Source organism: Macrosteles quadrilineatus, unplaced genomic scaffold (assembly GCF_028750875.1).
Source record: "Macrosteles quadrilineatus isolate MER2022 unplaced genomic scaffold, UCM_ALF_1.0 Scaffold_7__1_contigs__length_78375512, whole genome shotgun sequence".
NCBI classification, from domain to species: domain Eukaryota; kingdom Metazoa; phylum Arthropoda; class Insecta; order Hemiptera; family Cicadellidae; genus Macrosteles; species Macrosteles quadrilineatus.
The window spans coordinates 51,578,055-51,599,943 of record NW_026542600.1 but is presented as its reverse complement, the minus strand read 5'-3'; the positions used below and the strand labels follow the sequence as shown (position 1 = coordinate 51,599,943).

The 21,889-nt window shown below is 35.8% G+C and overlaps 1 protein-coding gene across 2 annotated transcripts in view; it reads left to right on the top strand.

Moving 5' to 3' along the window:
• Nucleotides 1-787: 787 nt before the first annotated feature.
• LOC128998270 (uncharacterized) overlaps nucleotides 788-21,889 on the top strand; it is a 43,866-nt gene continuing 22,764 nt past the window's right edge. For both annotated transcript variants that reach the window (XM_054424326.1, XM_054424325.1), the window contains exons 1-10: nucleotides 788-940; nucleotides 3,532-3,653; nucleotides 5,427-5,583; nucleotides 12,792-13,012; nucleotides 13,896-13,988; nucleotides 14,682-14,813; nucleotides 16,202-16,649; nucleotides 17,544-17,739; nucleotides 18,510-18,623; nucleotides 21,033-21,222. In XM_054424326.1, the coding sequence (XP_054280301.1) occupies nucleotides 3,594-3,653; nucleotides 5,427-5,583; nucleotides 12,792-13,012; nucleotides 13,896-13,988; nucleotides 14,682-14,813; nucleotides 16,202-16,649; nucleotides 17,544-17,739; nucleotides 18,510-18,623; nucleotides 21,033-21,222 (1,611 nt within the window). In that variant the 5' untranslated portion in view covers nucleotides 788-940; nucleotides 3,532-3,593. The remainder of the gene's footprint in view (nucleotides 941-3,531; nucleotides 3,654-5,426; nucleotides 5,584-12,791; nucleotides 13,013-13,895; nucleotides 13,989-14,681; nucleotides 14,814-16,201; nucleotides 16,650-17,543; nucleotides 17,740-18,509; nucleotides 18,624-21,032; nucleotides 21,223-21,889) is intronic.

The window sequence follows — 21,889 nt, the reverse complement described above, 5'->3', positions numbered from 1 at the left end:
AAGAAAAAAGAAAGAAAGAAGTAGTGATGGGCGATACGGACGCGTATCGCGATACAGCGATACGATACGTATCGGAAAAAAATATCGTATCGCCGTATCGAATCGGGCGTCTGTATCGCGATACGCGAATCGTATCGTCAAAAATATCGAAAAACGATACGTATCGTATCGTTTTCCCCCTCCCCTACCTAACCTAGAAACGGCTAATTTATATAAGGACCTGGGGACCAAGCTTTGCTCGGGGAAAATCATTAGTTTACTCTGAAAACAGTCTTAGTATTGCAGATACATTAATCCATTTCCACACTCCACGCTGCTCGCCTTTACTACTTCCTTTACAACTCCCTACGTCTTGGACATGTTTCCCTATCCTTCCGATATCATTTTAGGATTGCAGATACATTAATGTAGTAATTGTCACAGACAGTTCTCAAACTCTGCACTAGTAGATAGCACGTTAGTGGAAATGGACTGGACTGGGATGGGACTGGTACATTATCAAGTAAAAACAAAAAATAGAGACGACAAAAACTCCTATTTCAAACTACACATCCACAGAGTACAGATTTTTCAGTTTGCTCGGCCTGCGAGAGCCTGCGCAAAAAAAGCTTAAAAATATCGTTTTGGCATGAATCGTATCGCTCTATGTGCCGATATAAATACAAATATCGTTTTAGGCGATACGATACGTATCGTTTTTCAAATATCGTATCGAAATATCGTATCGTCCCTCGCGTATCGCGATATTCCGATACGATACGATACGTATCGCACATCACTAGAAAGAAGTCACAGCCAGTTGCCAGATACTGAAATCAGTGAAATCGAAGTGACAATAATTATTAAAAAGCTAAGTTATTTTAACAGGCTAACACTAACAGCAACCCTAGCCCTAGGAGGAGACATCTAGAGGAAAATTTAGTCAAGCTCAAGCACAAAGGTGAGCCCGCTTCCCCGCTTTGTAGGCTAATAATATTAGGCTTAAAAGTAGCCTATAAGGCCTACAATTATTGTTGCCAGACTAAGATAATAGCCTATTCTTTGTTTGAAGTTCATTGTTGGTGATGGTGAGTTAATGTTGTTCAAAGGTTTATTGCGGACATTTTCCATCACGAATGTAAAAAAACAATACACAACGTTTCGGGATCTGGAATCTGATCCCGTCTTCAGGTGAAAAAACTTAACTAACACATTACAACTAACAAAACACAAACGTCCAACCTAAGTTGGAAAACACTACCGAGGGTAGTAGTCAAAAAATATGCACTGTATAGCAGTCAAGTCATGATACAACATGCAATTAATAACAAATCACAAAACACTATAATCTATAAAAGGTTTACGTACAAAAAACTCACACAATGGAACACTAACAACACCGTACGCTATGACTCCACCAATGAGACCCGGGTCTCATTGGTGGAGTCATAGCGTACGGTGTTGTTAGTGTTCCATTGTGTGAGTTTTTTGTACGTAAACCTTTTATAGATTATAGTGTTTTGTGATTTGTTATTAATTGCATGTTGTATCATGACTTGACTGCTATACAGTGCATATTTTTTGACTACTACCCTCGGTAGTGTTTTCCAACTTAGGTTGGACGTTTGTGTTTTGTTAGTTGTAATGTGTTAGTTAAGTTTTTTCACCTGAAGACGGGATCAGATTCCAGATCCCGAAACGTTGTGTATTGTTTTTTTACATTCGTGATGGAAAATGTCCGCAATAAACCTTTGAACAACATAATAGCCTAGTTTCTTGTTTATTTTATTCTAAGATTTTTTCAATCTAAGTTAGTAGGGCCACTTAAAATGAGTTATTTAATGCTGTTTTGGTTATTGTTTGCGTACTACACGTCACCTAAACGTTGCCTATTTTTTATCTTTGTAAACAGGTTGGAGTAAATAATTGAATTTTTTTATAGTAGCCATTTTTATGGTTTTGTAAATATTGTATATAGTTTTATTTTATCTGATTATATATTATAAATTATGACACAATCTATCAGACTAGATCTGTCAAAGATGCAGGATTCAAGTATTCAAGTAAGGATTCAGGTATTCAAGTAAGTATTCAAGAATGTTCCTCTAATGATTCCAAAGAAAACTCTATTTCAGGACAACAAATTGAATTTCCGTTCGTGTATCTTTGTGTTAGTCTAGGCTTTGTTCAGCATAGTTTCATTGTGATGAGTTCCTAGGCTTAAGACTAACTTAAGCCTAAGCCTATGCCTAAAATTAACTAAAAATAAATTACTGTTGGCTGAAACCTTCTTAACTTAGAGCACGTATCCCCTGATAGGCCTACCAGGACACGTGTGATTCCCTGGTCTTTCAATACTCCCCCCCCCCCCTTAATCAATACCAATCAAGAATCAAAGAGCATAAGTTAACTTATCTGATCCTACTATTCTTTCCCTCCTTCCAGTACCGTACCCTTAATCTAAGCTCAGTTTACACAACCCGATCTCGGGGACTCTAAACCGCCGATCGGACGTAAGAATCCAAAATTCTTCACTGCTTCACGGATAATTAGGCTATTGTACTTTTTTACACGAGGTCCCATATTGAGGAAATCAGTGAAAATTGCGAGTGTCATATGTTTGAAATTCCGGGGAGGTCTTCAGCATCCAATACGTCCATAAGTCTTGCATAACTCAATTCAGGTCTTTGTAGGTAAATCTGTTTCATCCACATCCTCTTTTTCCTCCTTCTTTTTTGCACGCCGCCAATGCAGTTAATAATGCTACTCCAACAACTTGCCACTTCGATAAATACGGAGCCATTAAGCTTTACACTTTGAAAACTTACAAGCTTTACAAAAAAAAAACCGCTTGTTAGCTAATATGACATTCTTCAACTGTGAAGGAAAGCAACACACTGAGCTCAGGTCGGGCGCAGAAAACGCGGTTGTGTAAATACAACACTCTGTCGACCAGGTGATGGGACAGAGGCTAGATCTTGTAATTAGGGGTCTCAATCTCGGGCCTTCAATCCAATCCCGGGATTTCGGGATCCGTCTCAGCTGATCCTGGGATTATATTACCTAGGCTATCTTGTGATATTAACTTTTTAGCCATTTTAAATGAGCGTGAAGTTCCCTTGTTGAGTCCTCTATTGTTTTAAACTGGCCTTAACATTGTTACACTGCACAATTTTGCCGTTTTATAAGTAAAGAAATATCTCAACACAGAACTTTCGTCACCCGTCTTTCTTATTTACAGTGTATAAATGTTGATATGTCACGCTTGAATTAAATAAACACATAAAAAAAATGTAGTAAATGTTACGCTAACATGGAAACTAAATAAATCAAAATAAAAAGATAGGCTAATATGGCAAGAATCATGAGTAACAGAGTTAAAAGGTTATGTTGGTATGTTGACTGACAGCAATATTTATCATAAGAACTTAAATAGGCCAAGCCTAGGCTAGCTCTCGTTATATTATGCTAAGTAAAAATACATTTATGTATGAACAAAATGTCAATGCTCTTGTTTGTTGACAAGACTAACTTAAATGGTCTTGTCTACAGGAGCATGGTGTCCATCGACCAGGACATGTCATGGCAGTGAGGCCTTGGTGTAGCCCATTAGTATGGAGTGGTCCCGATCAGGATTAGAGTCCCGACCATGTTTGGAACTGTTGTCATGGAAGGTAGAAATTTATTCATACAGTAACTTATTAGACTTATGTAGCCCACCTTTAAACAGTTTATATGACATAAGTTATAATGACATTTTACAATCTACATGCATGACAATTTGTGGATTAGTTAATCAATAACAAATAGCCTACATTCAAGATTTGTCTGCTAGGTAGGCTTAACAAGAACTTAAGCTTAACAATAACTTAAAATGATGTAATGCATTTTCAGGTTTAAACTTTTGTTATGTTAAGTTATGTGTGATGTTTGTGCAGTAAAGGACAAAAGGATTAAAAAAGGAAAACAGGTAATCATGATTACCTTCATTTTACGTTCAAGCCTAAATGTAGGGTTTTCTGGTTAATGGTGTTATTTATTTTGTGATCATGAAATATCTTAGAATATCCAATGTAGGCATAAATTTTTCTATCACAAACAATTTTCAACCAAGTGTAGACCATAAACAAGAATTATTGTTTTGTAATTTTTGATTCATGGAATAAATTATGTTTGATTTGATTTGAACATAATTAACTACAAATATTGTTCTAGGCTAAGTCAGATAAACTTTAAGTGATGGTAGATTGTTTTATAATGAAGAAGAGGTTAGTGGCCTCTTTTAACCTTGCATTTTCTTGTCACATAGGGCTCAGATCTGTGTATATTTGTACATAATTGTATCAAGAGGGTGCAGTCCCAGAGTTGAACTGTACTGATAAAATGTAGTGTTAGTGTTAGGTATTAGGATCGGTACCCACGACATTGCTGCCATTGATCCGAGGTCCCTTGCTACAAACTTAGCTAAATTCATTAATTGTCACTTTATTCATTGGGTTCCATCTTAAATTCCAGTCTTCATAATCTTTTTTCAATTCTTCATTAACAATTTATATACAGGTTGACAATTAAGTCTTGGGATAACTTTATAACTTTAAAACAAGAAAAGAGATTTCACAACGAAATGCGGCATATAATATATAATATCATTAACTGGTAAGAGTTTAAGCTACTTCTTCTTTGTGTATGATGATCGGATGTCCGGATGTCACCTATGGGGGACGGCCCATAGGGAGTAAGTGGAACATCTTAAAGGTACCTAAGCATAGGTTGACATGTTAAATTAAATTAAAGGTCTTGTTGAACCAAAAACAATGCCGCAAACCGCACCTTAAACGGACAACCGAGTCAAAAATTACAGCCATTCAAAGATTTCTTGAATCTGACATTTTGAATCTTTAAACGGCTTTTACTCAAGTGTCTTTTTGAGCCCAAATTTGCGACATTGTATTCTACTAATCAAGACCTTTAATGTGATGTGCATATCAACTTTTGCATCCGTTTCAGATTTTCTTCCGTCTTCTAGTGGGCGCCCCCGTGAGGAATTGGCGTATGATAGCATTGTAAATTAAATGAATCATTGAACAGCTGTTATTTTTGACTCGGTTGTTTGTTTGAGGTACAGTTTGTGGCATTATTTTAAGTTCAACAAGTCAAGACTTTTAATTTGAGATAGTACCACATTAACCTATGCCTTTAAGACTTAAACTTACACCCTATGGGCAGTCCCCCATAGGTGACATCCGATCACCATGTACACAAAAAAGTAGCTTACTCTTACCAGTTACAATGATATGCCAAATTTTGTTGTGATATCTCTTTAGGGTTTAAAGTTATAATGTCGTACTAAGACTTAATTGTCACCCCGGTATATGACAAAGTTAATAGTGTATAGGTAGTTTGAAAAACAAATTGATGTTTTATCAAATATTTTTGTGTTTCAACAGGTGGACGTGGAGTGGTGTGGGTTCTGGTTCCCGGAGTCACCACCCTCCAGCCCAAGCTCGGGAACGGATGTTGATTGGGAAACCGTGGTTGCTGGTCTAGGGCTTGTTGGAAAGCTTCCAATTTGCTCCCATTCTGCAACGTCTTCCTACAAATCGGGTGAGTACTTTTCTTTTTCAACCGTATTATTAACCATTTAGATTTTGTTCTAACTGTTTTTTTGGGAAACTCAACGGGTGTCCAGCAACCGGAGAACACCGGGAATTATAGGCTACGGGAATATTATGACGCCGGGAACTATGCGGGAATTATACGGTAATTCGGTAATTATGGCGTAATGTGCTGGAATTTTTCTGGGATCGATTTTTTTATTTTAAATATTCAAAAATTATTGAGAGTCAAACAGAACACGTGTAAAATATTTCTCTAACCGGAAAAATATATGGGTGTAAAAAGCAAAATCAGCATGTTACGAACAGGACAGGCTACGAGCGCCATTTTCTCGAAGCCGTCCAGCCCAGGACCAGGATTTGTGCTACTAGTGTTACTACGTCAGAGCTCGGTTTCCGAACGATGACGCAATGCTTGAATATATAACAACTCTAAACTGTATGTCTAGTGGCATCTGTGGTCTAATGTCTCGGCTGTCTGCTATGCTCGTCTAGATTGACAACTCAGACAAGCAATTTTGTTTTTGAGTTCTTATTGTTTACGGATGTCCAATACTTCTGGGATTTAGAGGAAATTTTAAATATATTAATATGTTAATAACCAATACGGTAGTGTATGATTTGTATTTTGTCAAGGTATATAAACTTATTTTTATATAATTTGAAAGTGACAAAACCTCAAAGCGATTTAGACATACTCTTTACATAATTTGACAGTTTCATCTGTTGACAAAGGATGTTGTGTCTATTCTTAATTAATCAATTTTGTATGTCTAGTGTATGAATGTAATGTAATGATTGTTCATTAATCCTACTCTTTATGAAGTATTAAGGCTTTTTGTCAGCGGTGTGATAACCGACGGAAGGCCTAGTATCGCGTGAACTGCAGCATTTGTCCAAACTGTGCTCGTCCAATATGAACCGTATGTCAAATATGAGACTGGCAAATATCTCAAGTTACTTGCACTGCACTCTCCTTTTGGCGTAATAGAACAGAAGGTCGAGAATCGCTTGACAAGATAGCGAAAGAAAAAGAGAGAATAAGTTTTGTTTTCTGATTAGGACGTCATTAGAGCCAAAAATGTTGGTTTTACAGCAAAAACAACACAAATTTGAGTTCCCCTACTACCTTAGTACCATATTTAATTGTTGTGTTTTTAATCAATTAGGCATACTCTTAAAACCCCGCCAATCTTAAATGCACTTAGTATAAACATTCCGACTAAAGTAAAACCTGAGGGTGAGGGTCTATTTTTAGCCCAGTTGGACAATAGGCAAAAAAATGGTAAGACGGAGACGGATTGTAGGGGTATCCCTGACGACTTACAACAAACTACATAGGTAAATATAATTTAAAATGCAGCAAGCTTTTAATTTTAACTAGTGATGGTCAGATCCGGATATCGGACTACCGGATCCACCGAATCCGAGCTAGAACCGGCACCCGATCGGATCCAAAAAATTCTGAATCTTGGGCTGGGTCTGGTTTTGATGGATCCGATTTTTTCCGATTTTTTCCAGATTGTTTTACTAACACAAAGCTGTCTGTATCCATGTACAAGACCGATTTTCCCCGATTTTTTTACTAACACAAAGCTGTCTGTATCCATGTACGCTCATCTAGACTAATGTGGCGGACGTCCGGTCCCAATTACGAAAAATCCGGACTATCGAGAGTCGAGCAAATACACAGTACTGTATATAGCCGTTTTTCAATTTTGTTCCAGGTCCACATTAATGATACCCGCGCATATGCACTTCCACCGGTAACAATTTTTACCGCCAAATTTTGTTCCAGGTTCACAGTAAAGATAGCTGGGCATATGCACTGCCACTGGTAATAATTTTTACCGCCGTGTTATCCGGTTAATCGGTCTTGTACATGGATACAGACAGCTTTGTGTTAGTAAAAAAAATCGGGAAAAAATCGGTCTTGTATGCCTGGATCGTCCCTTGCTTATCTCTTCCTTAAATTTATTTCCAGGTCCACAGTACTGATAGCCGGCTATGTGAAACTCTACAGGTAAAATAAAAATACCCTGTGTCTGTGTACACTGTTATCTGTATCCATACAGGGTGAATAAAAAAGTCAAGAATTCCCCATCTAATATTTTTCTAAGTTAGAACACAGTATAGTCTTCTTGTACACAGACACAGGGTATTTTCCTTGTAGAACTTCACATCAGGGTTGCCACCAGCCATGAAAACCTTGAAAAGCGTGAATTATGCGTGAATTTAGGTGACCATGAAAAAGTGTGTGAATTATGCGTGAATTTCGTGATTGGACCATGAATTCTCAAAATCATTATTAACAATTCAGCCAAAACCCCTAAATGTGCTGAATCAAATACTCCGTATTAAAACCATTCTCGAAATGAACACCGAGATAAAACGTCAAAGTGGGAGTGTCGAGATAAAAAGTTTTGTTGCCATGCCACGAACAGAAACGATTGCGTAGTTTATTCAAGGTCAAATTCGATCGTAACCGACGTCAGCCGAGTAGTCTAGAGATGGGAATTATCGTTGTTTTCCGGCAACGGTTATAACGATAACGCAGCTGCCCAATAACGTGTTGCGGCAACCTGTTATTTCAATAACGATTGCCAACTCGTTGCCGCTATAAACCGTTGTCCGCCGGTCGGTGTTGCGGCGTTCAGTTATCATTGTCGGTTGATCAGTTCAGTTTTCAGTTTTAGTCAGGAGTCGGGCGTTGCCGCGTTGTCCAGACAGGATGCGTTATTCTAGTTCGTTTCAGAAGTTATCGTTGCTCTGGTAGCGTTGCGGCAACGGCACTAATGGCAATGCATGTTTTCGTTTTCGTTGTCCGCGCGGCTTTCCTGCAACATTGTGTAGATAGATACGTTATTATAATAACAGGGAGTTCTCCGCAACGTATTGCCGCGATAACGTTGCCGTGGCCGCAACACTGTTATTCATCCTGTTATGTTATAACGCCCATCTCTACCGAGTACCGATCTACCGATAAAATCGATGCTTTCGGAGCTAAAACATCGATCACATCGATGTTTGTTCAGAGTTTCTCGTCTGTTCTCTGCACTGAAATAGCCAATTAACCTAAAACCAATACAATTCAGTTACGGAAAACATCAATATTTCATTACTTTTGTTGGCCTAAAAGACCGATGTAACAAACCAAATCATCGGTTCGGTAATCTACCATCGATGTAAACAAATAACTTCGAACATCGATAGAAAAGACATCGATGTTTCGAAAAAATCGACAATCGGAATTTATGCTCGCTCTCATTCTCTACTCTCTACTCTAGTGTTCGTGTGGAAGGAAATTCAGAGTAACCATAACCTACAAGTTTTAAACTGATCTGAAACTTAGAAACGAGTCAAACGTTTAAAGTAGTGGTGGACACTGGACAGTAAGATCACTTGTTGCACTCGTGATTCCGTTTTGTGCTTCTTATAATTGATTACCCAACACTCAGTGGAACAAGTGTTCAGATTAAATATTTTTTATTACTGATATATTATACTTCCGATACTTAACAACGTTAAAATAAGAAGTACCTTGCCTTGCCATAAAGGTCAAAATGGCTTGCGCCGGCTGGAACTTAATCGTCTGCTGTGTTTGTTTTGGTCAAATATGTCGTCATTTCAAACTACTGTCAGTTTTTAGTAAATGTGTTACAACGTGAGATTAAGTTTATTTATTTAGGCCTAAGTTGCAAGAAGTCAATGTTGTGCTGAAAAATGGTGATTTCGTTCTGAGGAAGGTAAATGTAAATGTTTTGTTGAAGCATATAACTAGGTGTTTTCAGTCAATACGAATCTAACTAATGAGATGTAAATTTAATTAAATAATTGTTTTAACTGTGATTTAAACCTGTGTAGGCAAATAATAATATATAAACTGATCCAATCTGAAGAAACATCCTCCTAACTAAGTTTATTTTAACCTTTTCTGTAATGTAATTAATTATTTTTTTATTACTTAATGTAAGTTAGCCTATGTCTAAACTTACATACATTCCATAATTTTTGTTTCGTTCTTAGCTTTAACTAAATATTTATTTACATAATCTTACCTTTTTAGAGTGTTATTATCAGTCAGTCGGTAACCTTTAATCTTCTCAATAAATAAAAGTTGGTTCAGGCCTAACTTAGCCTAGATTCAGCTTTGGATTACAATGTTGTAGGCTAGCCTACTGTGTTACTGTATAAAGTAATAAATTGCATGTGCGTTTTAGTAGGCCTAGATATGGCCCATTACTAAGATAACCGTTTCTTGATCATGTTCTTAACATTTGTTTTTATAGTAGCCTATTATCTTAATTTGATGTTTGGACAGTAAAGTTGTAGGCAATGGCTGGTTAAACCTTTTATGTTTAGATGCAATGTTTTTTAGGTTAGGCCTAGACCTAACTACCAATCCGACTTATTTTTTTATTTATTATTTCTTCTAACGTTTGAATTTATCATTAGGCCTATGATGTTGTTAAATCAGATGTTTCAATTTTTTAAATAATTACATCGTATTATCACACACAAGATTTTTATTAATATCCTTTTTCATCTGTGATTTTACTTTTTTTTTGACTGGATAAATTATATTAAATTCTTATTTTTTACTCTAAAATAAACGCATGAAATGTGTTTTATTTGATAGTAGCACACAAAACTGTGTATATTGTCGATAAATTAATGTACAATTCTGAACTAGGCAACACTCTTTTATGGTGAAATTGTGCGAGCATATACCCCATGAATTTTTCAAAACTACCAATGAAAACCTTGAATTATGCATGAATTTTTTTATCTCACTTTGGTGGCAACCCTGCACATGCACGGCTATCAGTACTGTGGACCTGGAACGAATTTAAGGAAGAGATTAACAAGAGGTGATCCAGGCATAAATAAATTGGATGCTGCATGCAAAAACAACGATATAGCATATTCAAGATTGAACTATAGTAATATATTCACAGATACATTTTTGGTGGGTGCAAACTTAGGACAAAGTTTCATTTTATGATTTTGAAAAGTTTTAGTGTCCCCAAAAAATGAGGGATTATGGGCTCAGGCCTCAACTGGACATTACTCTATATATAAGATGTATTAACACATTTAAACATTACCAATATAATTTTAAACCGTATGATTTAAATTGGCATTCTGTTAATTACGTTTGTTTAAACCCGCCCTTATGACAGTGTGTATCTGGATCCGGATCTTCGGATCTGGATCCAAATTTTTCAAGATCCGGATCCGATACCGACATTTTCTTGGATCCGCTCATCACTAATTTTAACACATTTCTAGCTTCGTTTTAAATGTAATTCACGGGAAACTACTTTTTATAATTTCAAATCCGGTCTTAAATCCTTTTGATTAGTGGGATTTTAGTAGCCTATTTAAAATAATTGCAACAAAGAATTTCACTTGTTGTTGTAACTGTGTAGTAGATGTGAATGAATGGTGCAGTGTTAAGTTTGTCCCAAATTTACGTATTATTGTAAATAACTCATTAATTTGTGATGTCCATCAAAATGGTGCAACAAATCACCAGCTCACTCCTAACCCACAATTCCGTGCAACTCTCCCAACTCCCAAGTGTTTTTTTAGATATTATTGATGATTCATTCAATTCCCATCTAACATGCCTAAATTTATAGATAGATTTATAAATTATTGATTGATAGTGACATTTTTACCCTCGTCACTGACCCTTGAAAGTTCTTGAACATACCTACATCACATGTACAAACAGTGTTGTTTATGTCATCAAAATGGTATATTACTAATTCCTCACATCATACAAGAATTTTGCTCATAATGAACAGGCTATAAAGATAGACAAAAAGCAATTGGAATTGCTATAACTATCCACTAAGGTTGGCAAAAAGGTGTTATTGCTTAACAGTGTAGTTTTCTGTTGAATATGTGATGTCAACGAGAAAATTATATGTTGTTTTGTTAATATTTAATTTAAATACCGGTATTGATTAAATTAAAGTTTCCCGCGTCATTATCTGTTTTGCGTGTAATTTTGACATAATAAAACCTGGCAAGCCTGGTATACTCACGGGGTTAACCGCTACGTGCTACGGCACTAATAGCCACCACCGCATAATTTCTCACTTGTGGCCACCCTTCCCCAACGGCCACATAACCGCTACCCCAACTTGAGGCCTTACCTCTTCTGCCACATAGATGGACCAAGGCCGTAGCCAGGACAAACTTTCGGGGGGGGGGGGGGGGGCAGGTCAGTGGAGGTTCTAGGACCTTGTCAAGGGGGGCTCCCGGGGCCCCCCCAATATAATAGGGCGGTCTGGGGGTCCTCCTCCGGAAATTTGTTTATATTTTTATAGTAGTTTAGTGACTTTCTAAAGCAATTTTTAACGCCTAAAACTGTCTCCAATCGTAAAAAAAAACTCCCATTTAACCTGTTTTTTGTCATAAGCAAGTAGACATTTTTACTAACTTAAACTATGATGATTGCATTCATAAATTTGTAACCATACATATCCTCCTGAAAACCGTTTGGTACTTTCTTTAGCCCCCCCCCCCCCCCCCCCACTTGGAACCACCACTGGGTCAGGTCATGACTGTGGATAACAGATTTAAGCACTTTTATTTTCCAAGATAGTGTTCTTACTGCATTTCGAGTGCGACCTTAAAAGAAAACCAATTGAATGCGATTAGTAATGGCTTTTCGGCTATAGGCTATTGGGGAGCATTCCAAAGATCTCGGTTCCATAGAAAACCTACATACAATTTTTCCCGGGTCACGAACACTTTGTACAACACTTGGTTGTCTTGATTTTCCATGCTGGACACCCTGCTTTGTATTTCAGAACAGCTTACTCCCTTTATTATACAAATATAGTAGTAGGCTAACCCCTTCTCTCCAACAATTGGTTTGGATTAGCAGGGTTTCGATTAGTGGGGCTTTGATGTAGTTGCTACCATAGACAACTTATCAATAGCATTCAATTGAATGGGCAGAGTTGGTAATACAAAGAATAAAGAGAATACTTGAAGCATTTTCAAAGCAATTGCGCATTGTTTTATGACATTGGCTGGTACTGATTAATTTGTACCCACTCCCTGCTGCCTGAATTGCTGTTGATTATGTTCACTGACTAATACATTACTCAGTGAATTATCTATTGAAGTATATAATCAACGGTTAAATTTGATAAATATTTATCTTTATTGTTTCAGTGAAGGTAACAGGTGTATTTCTTCTTCTGGGAATCGGCAGCTACTTATGTTACAAGCTGTACAAAGTTTGGTTGTACCAACATTTTCAAAGGATTGGGCTAGCTCGAAGAGATGACATTAACCCATCTTCTCCTTCTTCTTTTGCTGAGGGCACACCTGCATTCAGCTACCACCATTCGTCTAAAACACCATCTACTGTAAATGACTTCTTAAACGTCCAGGTAAGTTTTAGATTTGTTGTAAAAATCACCTCTATAGGCTTGACTGAAAATATCAGAATGGCTAACCTTTAGTTAAAATAAAATTGTCTTTTATTGTTGTTAGATCTTCATTTCCCTTTATATGGTAGATATTTACTGTGTTAAGAAGGGTTTAAACCCAAATTGGCTAATTCGAATTTTTCATTGCCGCATTATTCTTTTCTTTAGACCTACTTGACAAACACGGGCCATTTCCTTAACAATAGGTACTTAATGACATAAAGACAGGGGTTGGTGTACCAGTAGCTCAATCAAATTAACTAGAAAATTTGGTAAAACTATAAAAATGGTATCAGTATCGAGAATTGATAAATTTTGGTATCGACACATCAATTGTTGAAAAAACTAGTCTTGTAAAGTTGGAAATTAGTTATGAAAAGTCTGGCATTAGTCTTAAATTTTGAAATGGTAATAAACTAGACACCCTGACTTGACTCCCAAATCGTAAAATGTCTGTTAGGTACAGCCTTCAGCCTCTTTGTTGAGTTATGCTGTCATAGATAGTTGTGAATGAAAGTTTGGTTATATTACTAGGTAGCCATTTTATAGGTTTTGAGAGTTTAAATTTTCATTAGTATGAAGTTTTACTTCTATGAAAGCTCTTAATTTTGAAGATCGTATGTTTAAGATGTTGGGCAGTATAAAGTCAATCAGTTGTCTTTTGATCAGACTGTTTCTTTAAATGTGTGATTTTACTTCAGCTTTTATAGGTAGGATATAGGTATATCTACAAACTGTATGTTTTCTCATCAAGGATCAGCTTCTTTTCTTCATGTATAGAGTAAACTGAATTTAAATAGTTGTGTATTATTCAAAGTATGATAAATATCACTTAATGTTACAGACCCGTTACTTTGGACCTGTAAATGGGAATGATGATAACTATTCTGAAAGTGAAATGTCCAACTGTCATGATTTCACTGCTGCAGCAGTAGGCGTAAGTAGTGTGTCTACCCATACTTTTGTACTAAATAGTATAATACAAAAACATATAACGTAGTAACATCAAGTCGCTCCTGTATTGCAGATTTTTTTTAACTGTACACCCCAAAAATCTGTGAAATCAGTTTATCTGCTAATTCGTTATGACTCTGGTCCCGTCTTTACCATTGATAATTGGTCTAACTTTGATAATAGGTGTTACTGTGTATGATGTAGTGATGGCTCGGTTGCTGATTTTATCAGTTCGGTTTTGGTTCGGTTTTTTTTTTTATCGGTTTTTAGTTGTTGGCTTTTTTTTATAACACTTAATTAAAAACATTCTCTCTATTCATGTAAAGGTAATACAAACGTAAAAAATTGAAATTGTAACTTACTTTAGGTAAGGGCAATACAGCAATTGAAAGAAATAGATCAATAATTTACAACTAATAAAGTCATTGTCATCTAAATATACGTTACATAGTGCATCAGAAATAATTAAAATGTACTTGCCCCTTTACAAGGCTCGTAAGGACAGTTTACGCAACCTGTATGATATTAAACACAATGTTTCCACTTTCCAGTATCTTAACAGCTATCTCCCATTATAACCACAGCAAGGCAAACATGTAGTAGAGCGAAGGCCTCATTTTCATTTTAGACATCAAATTGAATTCACAAAGTAAAAAATGTTCACTTTTTCCTGCAGGAGCAGTCAAGTTGGCGACAATGGCCTAGAGAAAGAAGAAGGAAGTCAAAACTGAGCTCTCCTCCATCGGTGAACTCTCGCAAAGGATGGTTGCTGCAAAGGCTTCAATCTTTGACCCCGGCTAACTTACAGGTATTATATTTATTATTTAATATGTGTTTTTAGAGTTTCATTGAATGAAATGAAATTAAATTAAATTGAAATTAATGATATGAAAATCTTTCTTTATTGAGGTGAACTTAGTACCTCATGGTCCATTCTTACCGTTAACCTCTAGTGATGAGTGTTAAATAGTGGATTACTCTGTAAACAAGAAAACAACATTGAATGAAATCGACGCTTCCTCTTGAGGTTTCACGCTAATTCAGCCAACTACCATACAAAATGTGGTTGATGAATTCGTTGGATACAATATTTCCGGTTCTTTCATCAGCAACAGGTCGTCCAAAAGGTTTTCTGAATCCTACATTGCTTCTTGTTTTTGAACAAGAAGAAGCTCTTGCTTTTGAGCTTTGTTCATGTTAAAGCCTCATTAACCATACGGGAAAAGAAGATAATATGAAATTATTGGGTCTGTCGTCTGGTAGAGGGAGTTAATATTACAGATAGGCCTAACTGGTTCCATATCCTTAAATAAAAATCTTCAGGTCCTGTTTTGATCTTATTAGTAAATTGCCATCTTTGATTGTTAACAATTAATGATCTCATGAATCTCTTTCTTGAGTGTAATTATCATTGAAAGTAGGCCAAAAAGGCAAGTAGCCTACCCATACAATACTGTTGATTAACCTAACCCGATTAGGAATTAACAGTTCCTATGATATTGATATGTTCCACTGATTACGTAATATAATATTATTTTAGTTAATAGAAGCATAGATTTTAACATAAAACTGTGAAAATATATCATGAATACACATTTTCTTTCAAGCTACTGAAAAAACCTATTAGGCCCATGCAGTAGGTAATAAGTTTATAATTCACAAAAACAATGTAAATATTTCATTTTGACAAATTCAGTGAATGCTTATAACAGTAACCTTTGAAATACAATTTATTTTTAACAGCTGTTTCAGAAAATGATAGTGTAAAATAACCATACGGTTTTAATGTAAACAAATGTTGTTCACAAAATGTTATAGGCCACTGGAGCAGAGCCCCAAGGGAATTTACCTAGTTTCTCTTTTGATTGTCATGAATTGACCCAAGACCTTTCTTTAGACACCTCTACCAAGTTTCTATACCCAGCCGTTCTCTCAAATTAGCAAAACGCCGTTTTTCCTCCATGAGATGGAAAGAGAATTTTAAAGGCCGCTGGGGCAGAGCCCAATGAAAAGGTGTTTTCAAGTAAGTAAATCCTATTACATTGGATCAGAGCAAGGTAGCTGGAAGAAAAACATTGACGTGTGTTATCATTAGACAGTTCTATATTTTGTAGGTACTAATAAGCATTTAGTTTTGATCATCGCTAATATAAATGTCCATCTTACAAATTGTTTTAAGCTTTGGGATCCTTACAGGTGGGCAACAACAATGAAGACAAATGCAATAACAGGTATTCACCTCGAGACGGGAACAGCACAGGCACCTCGTCCACAAACTCAAGCCCAATGTCACACACCCGTCATTCTGTTTCACGAGACCTATCTTTTGATTCTCTGGGACTCTTCTATCGCACACGGCGTGAAGGTTCCATCGACAGTATGTCATCAGAGCTGAGCTTCGACATGCCATCCTTCACTGAACAATCTGCAGAGAATCCTACTGTCACCCGATTAGACAAGTTGCAAGAAGAGATTGATCAACTCAAGTCCAACTGTCAGCTGATGGATGAGGAGTTTGAGACAGTCAAGTGCAACCGCAATCTGCCAGGACTGTCTGATCTGATGGAGGCTGCCGAACCACAAGAAGGACAGATGACTATTGAAGACATTGTCAGGAGGCAGAGTGCTAAAGCTTGTTTTAAAGGTCAGTTGTTCTTCATCAACTTTTTTCGCTGTAAATTTGTATCAATAGAAAAGAGTTCAGTGTTATAAAAATAAACTACTTTGAAATCATAAGTCATTGCATTTCCAAAAAAAAATAACAATAAAATTAAAAAAATAAATAAAACCTGTGAAGGTAGCATATATTTTAGAAAATTTAGATAATACATAGTCTCAGATGTATAACGGCATAATAAATCCTAAGAATGAGCAAAAAGAAGCAAAATGCATGATCACAGGTACAAAGAAGCCATCCTTCCCATCATGTGTCGCTCACACATCTCTTATTTTAAAGGAAAGCCGTTAAAATCTCTCAAATGTTTTGTGGATATGCCGGGAATGAACCTGTTTCTCTTACACTGCAATCCAAGACATTTACGACTAGGCTAGCAACACACCCAAGTAGATTGCCATTTCTTCTGAAATTAATTTTTTATCATAAAAACAACCATTAGTTGGAATCATATACATTATTAAACCAGAGTTAATGCATGCCAGTCATTGATTTCAATTGTGGAACAATAGTTTGTCAAATACCAACTTCAAATTATAGGCCTACAGTTTTCATCAGAAACCATGTTTAAAAGAGCCATTAACACGTTGGGTGCTGATGACGGGAATTCCCGCCATTGCTTAACATTGAAATAAATGCAATTTTCATGTTCAAACATGTCAACGGCACTTTAAGTGTTCAAACATTATCAAACCTCTTATATTAAGTAAATTTGTATGTATAGCTAATGAAATGGAATTCATTAATGAAAACCATACTTATATTAGTCAACATGAACAAAACTGAAAAAATTCATAGTCTCATAAATTGTATATGAACTTTCACCCTGAAATGTTAACTATTCTAATCAGTTATTTGTGATAGGTCTGTACAGTTTGACCACAATCAACCGCAGCATGTCCATGGACCTGTCATTGGATGAGGACTCCCCTCAGTCGAGTACCCAGATTGGATTGGCACAACTAGACGAAGAGAGACTGCCTAGTTTGGAGTGGGATGAGGAATATTGTCCTGATGAAGAGAACAATTGGAAAGTTGCAACCCCCGTCAGTCCAAACCAGTCAGTATCTTAAGTTTTAAGGTATTAATCGGTTACTAAAATATGGTTCAGTGAAAAATATGAATAAAATTCTCAACCATTAATTTTGAATTAAAATACAGTTAATCCTTATTAATACTCTCATACTAATTGGGGATCAGAGTTGTCCGTATTATTAAAATCCAGATTTAATAATCAAATTTTAGTTTAGACCTTAATTTACGGACAACCCTGGTTAATAAGCTTTGAATTGAGCATTTTGAATTTAAATACATTCAAGTATTAAAGCACAATAAACCAAGAAAAAAATGTGAATATGTGTCAAATGGATGTATGCATTAATTGGATCTGGATAATAGGTTTTTTCAAAATTATTTTTCTCTAAACATTGACATTGTCTTTTTTATCAATGCCTGTTTCATGATTGATAGTTCTGCATGGAGATTTTGTTAGTACATACCCAAAAGTTCACTTAACAAACATCCCTGAATCATATTCATCATCAACATCAGTCGACTTTTCAGTGATGCTTTCTAAATTTGAAATCAAGATTTGAATAAAATAATTATTGTTCATCAAAAATTCTTCTTTATTTTTAAAGAAAGATTTCATCTAGTTTTGTTGTGTTATATGTTTCTAGTATAGTTGAGGTTGCATATCAATAAACCTGGATGTAGATTGTTAGTAATGGCTGTTTTGTTTACAATTCAATACAAGGATTGTTATTAAGGAATAAATGCTAAACTAAGGAATGCGAACTAGTAAAGTAACTCTGGATTGTACTTTTGCAGGTCTTTCAAGCTAGACTCGAGCGGATATGGAACCACTTCCCTCACTGGCTCGCAGTTCAGTTGTTTTGAATACCCTCCCTCTCCCATGGATAATGTCAGCAACAATTTGATGAGGTTAGTCGTTTGTAAAAACCTACAATTGTAAACACCATTTAAGAGATGGATCAAAGTGAGTCAGATCTAAAGAATATGTTTGTTGTTCTTGGGATTGCGAAGGTAGCTTATTGGACCCACCCTATCTTTCATCTCATATTGTTATCAGTTATCTAATTTCCCTCTTCATCTTTTCTCATGTGTTGTGTGTAACAACAACTCTCAAATTTTAGTAATAATCTTACTATCTTTTCAACAACGTACTTGTTACTGCTATTTATTTTTTGTGTTTGTACATTCACAGAGAAGTAAGATACAGAGGATACAAGCTTATGGGACAACGTTGGGCTTTAAGCTCTTGAATAGTGGGGCGGAAATGTAGCCTATCTGTACCAAGCAAGGAAAACCTGAACTGCGATTGTTTAATGGCCCTGATGGTGAGGGGGGACGAAGGGGAGAACGGAAGGGGACGACGAATAGAATTTGCTCTAGACACCAGTGATTGGTGCTAGACACAACTTAAGTGTACCATTGAAGGTTTCGTCTGTATTTTTCTTATCTGTGGAACTGTGGTACATTTTTTGATGATATTGTTGGGAAATTTAACTTTTAATACAGTCTGGTGGCTTGTTCAAATTGATAACTGTTTTGAATAACCATAAAAAATCAAAACTTTTACCCTTTTATTAGTTAAAGTAAAATTTAACTCTTAAGAACAACACAAAGAGCCCTCACTAATTCATTCACAGGTTTTGTAAGGGAATGGTTTGGACCCTGGTCTTGTTACTACCTAACATTGACCTTTGGTTAGATAGCATAATTATTGATAGTCCAATAGCAAAATGGCATCTTGGTCCAGAATAGAAATATGCACTTTCATAGCCTCTTTGAAGGCGAACACTATAACCACTCGGGTACCCAGACAATTCAGTGCCTTAATTGCCTAATATTAGTGGCACTGCAGTACTCTTCCGACCGAGGTTGTTGGGACCAAGACTAACTCGGTTACCAAGAATCTTGGATAACTCGGAGGTCGCATATATTTTGAGGTTAGGGTTACAGTACAGTGCCTTATAATGAAGTCGAATACTTGTAAAATATATCTTTAAACAACAATTAGTTAATAAAAAAATGTGTTTTAATGTAATTTTTTTGTCAAATAACGAAGTATTATAAAAGAAAGAAAATAGCACAACAAACAAGTTCAACACTTCTTCAATCGTATTGAAAAACTTTAAACATAGTATTATTAGAATTATGTTAAACCAATAAATTATTTAAAACAAAACAATAATGCGGATCTTTAGTTTAAAAGCATAAAATTGAATTTTGTTTAAGTTTGACCTGATTTATATCTTGGTAGACACAATCGTGTCTACATCAAAACATCGTAATGACGAAGACTGACACGGCTATTGTTTATGTTCTGCAGATGGCTCGTCCAGTTTGCCATCGGTAGCCTGACCAAACTAGTACTATGTGATTTTAATATTTAAGATTATTGCGGTTTATTCTTACGTAAAAATAATACTTCTTAATGGTTATTTCAAGTACTGTATTCGTTTCAAAAAACCACAAATAAATAGCTATTTTAATTTTCTTTCAATAGAAACATACTCCTAAATAAAGTAATTAGGCTTATGGTTTTCCGACTGAAAATATAAATATACATGGTGTAAAAAAAGTTCCCGGAAGGTAAAATAATTCAAAAAGTAATAAAGATAGACCTTAAAAATTTGGTACACAATTACTGGGCATTCAAATCATTTTAACACATGATTCGGTGATACACTACCTCTTCATACCATCTTCTCCAGGAGATTTTTTATCCTTCAAGGAATTTAAAACTTGTTCTACTGCTTCGATAGTTGGATTTTCAACAAGAGGCTGTACATCATAGTATTTGGGGATTTCTTCATTGATTTCTTCCCCATTTAGCAACTGTTTAAAGTGCTCTCTCCATATTCTGTTGGCCACTTCCTGTTTCTGTACTAAAATATTACCTTCTTTGTCCTTAATGCCATATTTAAATAGCTGTCATTTTTGACATGGTTGCCCGTTTGAGTTCGGGTTTGCGTCATTGTATTTTACTTAAAAAAGACCTTTAATTTGATCTGCATATCCTATGCTTACATTTAAGATTTTCTTCTGACTCCTTTCGGGCCCGTCCCCTTGAGGAGGTAGCACATCTTAGAATAATGTGTTAAAATGATCTTAATGCCCAGTAACTGTGTACCAAGTTTTGATACTCTATTACTTTTTGAAATATTTAACTGTCCTGGGACTTCATTCACCCTGTATGTTAAGGCCCATAACGACCTCGAATAACCCAAAGGCTCGAATAATCAGGAGTGCACTATAATAACAACACATCTTTCCTGATCTTGACTAGACACATATTTTGTCAGTTTTGTGTGTGTGTGTGTGTAGGTCAGAGTCGTGTGAAAGCGGAGCTGAAATGTGGAGTATGACCAGTAGTGTCAGTGAACCCGACAGTCCAATGGTAGACAACGCAGACACACACTTCAAACCTCTCAACATTGGCAATCGTCTGGACATCATGTCTTACGCACAACAAGAATGGACTGGCAACACCCCCAAGTCTCACACCATCCTCAGAGTATGTTAATGTTTGTTACTGTAGTTGTTCTGTACCAAAATATATTTTAGATTTGGTTTCATTTTAAATTATCATTTATTTTGTTTCACCTTCATTCTTCTGTTATTTTTAGTAGGTTAATTGCTTGTAACAGACAATTTTAGTTTCCATTGCATTGGTCTAGAATTATTTTTGGATTTTTTTTCTTTTTACCAGCGCACTTTAAACCTAAATACGGGCCCGCATCAAACCTGCAAACAATTCAAATTTCCATTTACTTGGTTGAATTTTCACTTAGTATTCTCATGAAATCATCAGATTTTTTTTCAATTAAATAACATTAATTTTAATGAGCACTTAAGCTATGTTTTTTGCTACAGGGAAGAAAATAAAGTGTTTTTAATGACAGTAGCTTATTATTATGAAATAAATAAATTTGCAAATATATCCCTATAGAAGCATACTACAGTAGATTCTTTATTGTCTATAAGAGTAACATGGTAATTCAAAAATAATTTTTTTAAAGGAACTAAAGAAATAAATTGCAAAATTTTATATTTTGGGGGTCAAAAATGGGGAAACCCTAATTTACCCCATAAAACCTTGTCCACGTGGTTCGATCATGCTGGTTCACAAAATCTTTTGAATAAATGTGTCCATAGAAAAAGAACACATGCCAACCGCATTA